The sequence below is a fragment of the Halyomorpha halys genome, unplaced genomic scaffold, assembly GCF_000696795.3.
Source record: "Halyomorpha halys isolate HHAL.00 unplaced genomic scaffold, Hhal_1.1 Scaffold18.1, whole genome shotgun sequence".
In the NCBI taxonomy this organism is placed as follows: Eukaryota; Metazoa; Arthropoda; class Insecta; order Hemiptera; family Pentatomidae; genus Halyomorpha; species Halyomorpha halys.
In genome coordinates this window covers 1,264,941-1,271,206 of record NW_027114407.1, presented here as the reverse complement: position 1 = coordinate 1,271,206, position 6,266 = coordinate 1,264,941, and the positions used below count along the sequence as shown (strand labels likewise).

Here is a 6,266-nt window from a genome sequence, read left to right as displayed (position 1 = left end):
AAAAAAATATCTGAATTATATAAATAATATAGTTTTGGTAAGGTGTGCTGCAAGAACAAGCTTTCTGCCTTATCAGAAGTGCAATATTTTGGCCTTTACTTTGTTCAATACTTTAAACACAAGCAAAATAAAGCATAAATTAGTATAACAAGCCGCAATACAAATAAAAATTTGGATTGCAAAAAAGCATGATGTTTGCATATGCATGCATTCAGTAATATTGAGAACTCTACAAGGAAGAACCACAACGAAAAGCAATGACCAGGACAGGCCAGTATATTGATATATCTGTCTTTGAAATACCTATATTAGCTAACATTTCTATATCAGTCAATCCTTACTTGTAATCATAAACATTTTAAACTAACTTTTTTTTTTGTTACTTGGAAAAAGATTATGCTTATCCCAATAAAAACCTAAGGCCCAAAATAACTGTTATCTCTTGGAGGAAAGAGGATTGTTATGCAAATTACTCTAAATTAATTACATTTTTTTTTTTTTTTACAGCTCGTCCAAAAAAAACAGGTACCGAATCTGGACCGAGTTCTTTAGCATTTTCTCCTGAACACACTAGGCAAGGAAGGAGTAGGACAACAGGAATCAGCCAGTCACAACGTAAGTTTCTTTAAAATTATTTTTAAAGTTATGAGAGAAAACTACAATTTATTAGAATTTTAAAATGTGCTATAACTACAGTCTGCCTATTTGGATAACTATACAGAAGATGAAGTAGCCATGCTTGATGCCCACTACTGACAATATTTTGTTTCCCTCACAGTTAGCTTGGAAGCTAGAGTAGAGTATGGGCAGAATAGAGATGTATTTTTCAACCCCGACTGTAATCCAAAACTTGTAATTCTTTGTTTCCTATTAATGTAACCAAAGTTATCGCTCTAGGATAAGATTAGAATAAATAATAAAAAAACTTGCACCTTTTCAATACAATTAATTTTTTTTTATTTATGTATATCTGGTATTTAAATATATTATACAACAAAACATTTAAGCTTTTTTTCTCCATTCTGTTAAGCATCATCAATTATTTAGGTCAACTCATGAAAATGTTTATAATAACATTTTTTTGTTGATATCAGACATTATTTTATTAAAAAAAATGAGTCTTTTGACTTAAAAAATATTATAAGTGAGTTAAAATAAGACTTTTGAAAAAGTTAAGGACTTGGGCTAATTTTTAATTGAATAAATAAAACAAAAGTATAAGGTACATTAGGCTCCGCCTCTAGCTGTCTCAAAATGTCACCTCACCAGTTAGAGGTAAATTTTGTTTTATTTATTATTATTATTTTTTTTACAATTTTTCTCCAAAATTATATTATTTCATGTTATTTTAAATACTTTTGTTGTATTAAAATTTCATTTTAAAAAAGTTATTTGATTTACTCCAAATGTATCACTTAGATTTTAGATTGACAGTCTATTTTAAATCTTGAGCAATTCAAGTTATACAAATAATAGTTTGATCATTTAATAAATTAATTTTGTATTTAGTATTGGAAGATTTGAAGATATTATTCACTAGATGGTATTATGCTGATGAACTTTTAAGTAATGCAAGACATATAGGTATCCCATTATTTTGAACATTTGTCTAAGTAAGGATAAGAATATTGGTATGTAGAGAAGGGAAAAAGTACTAGATAATTTTAGAAATTTCATAATGTACATCAGCATAATTAATGTAAGCACTAGTTTATAAGAAACATATTGTAAATTGCAGAAAACCTGAGAATGGGAGAATGGTCCCGAAACTTTGTTTTTCGAATTATAAAATTTCTAATAAAGAATAATTATAAATAAATACAAAACGGAGGATGATCTTTACTATACCCCAGTGCAAAGTAAATATTTAATAAATCTTTGGAATCCTGCTTTATCAACTTGATTACAGTACCATGGAAATGGTTAATGTTCATTTAAAAAGTACGATGACTTTCTTAATTTCTTCTAGTTAAAAAGCTCTCTCCTTTTTGGTTAAAGGTGTACTGTCTATTTCAAATTAAATATTTTTCATTGATAATAAAATTACACTTGAAAATTTATATTTATAATGTTAACAGCTTCAAGCAGGTCAGGATCACCATCATCTCGATTGAATTATGCTACTTATTCATCCTGTTTGGGAGAACGATCCCGGAGGTCCCCATCATATACGACACGCTCAACTCAAGGTTCTCGAGAAACTTCGCCTTCTAGATACAACCCACTTCCTCCTCTCGGGAAACTGAGGGGTGTTCGTCCTCCTCTTTCCAGGCCTGTCATGGCTCACAAGATTTTACAACAATCTTTGGAAGCCGAATCAGCATTAGCAGATGCTTTAGTAAGATTTTTGTTGATTCTCTTATGCTTACATGCTTTTAAAAAAAGCTACTAAGGTACCAAGTACACTTTTTTTCTGAGACTATCACCTATTGAAACTACTTTCCTGTAAAGTTAAGTTAATGTGATATAGTGTCTTTTGTCTCTAAGCCACAGATATAATGAATTTTTTGTTTTGATATAATCATTTTTGTTTTGACTGCCGTCAAAATAGCCCTGAAGAAGCCCTGCAACGTGGGGCGAAACGTTGGCTCATTAAAATAGTATATTTCTACTATTTGAGTTTTTTTGACCGCACCCGGACCATATTCCTTTCATAATGAATTTAGTTTTAAAAGTTTATGGAAAGTAGCTAGAACAAATAAAAAGTTAAATTAAGCAACAAATTTGAGATATCAAAATAAATACTTTTATCAAATGAATTGCTTTATCTTGTAAATTGACTCAATATATGTTTTTTTTCCTTTTTGCATCATTTTGTCATTATTCCATATTGGCATTGTCTTTGTTTTAATTAATTTTCTGTCATAATTAATTTAATAACACTTTCGCTCAACATTTATTATTGATTTTTCTTAATAATTTAAAATAAGGTGTGGTTACATTTATACACTGCTCTGTTAGAGGTGCAATATATATACACTCTTTTTAGCATCAGTTTAAAATAGGTTTGAGTGCAATATTAATTCTATAAAGACAATTTTAAGACGTATTTATATGGTGACAGTTTTCTGTCAAGAGAGTACTGTCATGAAAATTATTCGCAGGGGCATAGTACTAGTAATGAGCATTAAGGTTACAACCCAATAACCTTTACTCTTGATAAGGTTAAAAACTTTGAATTGAGTCAACTTTAAGTACAGAAATAATAAAAACACTTGTATGGCTTCACAGCTGCTACAGGGACTGACAACTACCATGGCTAATTTGCTATATATAATGCTGTCAAGATGGCAACTAATATACTGTTTACACATTGGCAATTGCTTTATTATAGGCCTTTATTTTCTTTTTTTGGTCCTTAATTATTAATTAATGAACACTATATTCCATAATATTTATACTCTTTCTTACCCACTTATTATATAGTAGATTTATCTATAAAACTAGAAGTATTTCTACTTTTATTATGCATTTATTTATATTAGTTGATTTTTGGGTTATTTTAATTTGTTGTTTTCTTCTAGGGATATACCGATGGACGAGGTGATACTAGTGGTAGCTGCGTGACGTCCCCTCGTAGGTTGAGATTGGATGATCATTCAGACGATTCCGAAACATCCAGTGTCTGTTCCGAACGATCTTTTGAATCTCATCGGAGACCTTCTGATGTAAGTTAATTTTATTTATATTATCTGTATCGATTAGGGTTTTAATATTGATAACTATTTTATTTTATAATTGACTATCAGAAGGCCAGAAGGCTTAGTTTCAGCATTTTAGGATTTTCTTAGTTAAGATTTATTTTTATTTTTTTTGTTGATATACTTTAATTCTTCCCAACTGCCCAACTTTTCAGCAATGTTCATTTTACCTATAAACTTTTTGTACCTCAGCTGTTTTTATGAGAGAATGTTTTTTTTTTTCCCTCCAAAATTTTAGCCTCCAAATGTTTTGTAGCCTATAAAACTAGAATCTTATATCTAGTTCTATAGAGGTTCAAAATAAAAATATTTATCTATTATTTTAGTTTTTGTGATAACAGGTTTAGTTTAATTCATGATAGTGTGTTTTTTAAAAATATTGTCATCATCAATACATTATGGGGACAATAATATTGCTTACACTCCAGTATGATACAATATTGTTGCACAATAAGTTTGATTATGACTATTATTTAGATTAAAGTAGGAAGTAATTATATTCAAGAAAGCGATTACCGATACTTTCAACAAGATAGCTCATTATTTGATAAAATATTGAAAATAGTTATACCTTAAATTAAAAAAAGCTATAAAATGAGATGCTATTCTTCTTAATCAGCATTAGTTGACTTCTATGCATTATCTAGAATCAATATTGTACAGTAATGCCCTCAGGCTGCAATATTAAAAGAATTGCAATAAAAAAATATATATATTTTTGATGGACATAAGATAGTGACTATAATATATCGTCTATGGGTCACTTTAGAAGTTTTTACAAAGCAGAATCAGGAGATTTAAAAAAAAAAGTCTATTTCAAATAACCAAAGTAATTGATTATCTGTGCTTAAACATAACTTAAAGAAATAGACCCATGAGCATTCTTTAGGATAAAGACAAGGAGGTTTAAGATAGGTGAAACAGGATTCATCCGAAAGCAGCCCAACGCGGCTTAATTTTGGTCCAGGAAATCAACAAAAATAGAAAGAATTTTATATAATTACTATGAATACTAACTGCATTTTCTTTATTTGTTTTCTTAACAACATTTTTATTGCATGGTATTTTATTTTATATGAAATTTTATTTTAAAAAATAAATAAATGTTTGATGTTGTGAAGTTTTGTGTTCGAACGAGTGACTTTAGTGTTAACTAACATTTCAGTCCTACTCGTGGAGTGGTTCGCAGCAAAGGCTCTACCGAGATATGTGGGAACCAGCTATTAAGGTAAGGCTCTTCACAAAAAAAAAATTTATATGCGAATCATTAACAATAATTTACAATCATCTACATTGAAATCATCAATTGAAGGATTACTTCTAAACGAATTCTAACCTAATTTTCTTAGTATGACAGAAAATACAATCAAATTACAAAGGCAACAGTATCGCTGTATTTTTATATTAAATACAACTGGACCAAAATAAAAAAAAAAAAATAATTGATGACATATTGCACATTCAGAATGAGAGACAACCCCAAAACTGCTGTTTTTTAGGAAACAGCATTTTAAGTTTTACATTTTTTTATTTTGAGCCTTAGTAACTCGTATTTTTACTCTATATTACCCTCCCAATCACAAAAATAAAATTTAAAGTTTTCTGAATCTTTTTGAGTTGTACCTGTTTACAGTGGTGATATTCAGTAAGTTTTAGCCGAACCCGTTGTTAAAATTTTCAAAGCTTTCCGAACCTTACTAAACCTTGTTAATTATATTACCTTGTATTATATTCTATAACACCACTAAACTAGAGCCTTAGTCCATTCATAGTTTCTGAGAAAACTGTCTAGAGCAATTTTTAGCTAGCAAACCCTTCATTAAATATTTTGAATATCACCATTACCTATTTAGATTTTTGTTGAGTCTCTTCATATTGAATTGAGAATTGTGGGGTCAAGACATAATTCTGCTGTAAAAAGAACTTTAACAGGGTATGTTGAAATGCTTATGATGTGAAATAAGTGTTGTGTTGTTTGTTGAATGCACTAAAATTTATTTTATATATATTCACAAAAATATATGATTTTTAATTACCTGCTCTTATTATAGTATAGTTTACATATAGTTATAGCATGAATCATTTGAAGAATAGAATTTATTTATTATTTTAAAATAATTTTCATCTAAATTCGTCTGAAGACTAAATACATATTGGATATAAAAAAAAAAAGGCCTGCTTATTGAACTATTAACTTAAAAATCTTTCCTTCATTCGGAGGTAAGAGAAAATATTCTTTAGTATAAAAAATGTTCACAATGCACTGGTACTATGCACCTTATTATAAATTAAAACTTCTTAATTAAGCAGTAACTGCTGAATAGTGTGTTGTATTTTGTATATTATTTATATATTTGATATTTCATGAATTTATTTTGAATATAACTCGTTTTATAACATAACATTTGTCTTCATTTTTACAGGACATAAATGAAATAATGGAAGCGTGCGAGTCTACACATTGGTCCGATAGAAAGGATGGCTTAGTATCATTATCTGCCTACCTTCAAGCTGGTAACACATTGTCGCCGCATCAGCTTAATAGAATTACTGAAAATTTTACAA

The 6,266-nt window shown here is 28.9% G+C and overlaps 1 protein-coding gene across 1 annotated transcript in view; it reads left to right on the top strand.

Annotated features, from left to right (window-relative positions):
* The window catches only part of chb (chromosome bows), a 61,908-nt gene that overhangs the window by 42,699 nt on the left and 12,943 nt on the right, over window positions 1-6,266 (top strand). Inside the window, exons 15-19 of the mRNA XM_067051600.1 lie at window positions 508-615; window positions 2,079-2,338; window positions 3,525-3,668; window positions 4,867-4,929; window positions 6,125-6,263. Of these exons, the coding sequence (XP_066907701.1) occupies window positions 508-615; window positions 2,079-2,338; window positions 3,525-3,668; window positions 4,867-4,929; window positions 6,125-6,263 (714 nt within the window). The remainder of the gene's footprint in view (window positions 1-507; window positions 616-2,078; window positions 2,339-3,524; window positions 3,669-4,866; window positions 4,930-6,124; window positions 6,264-6,266) is intronic.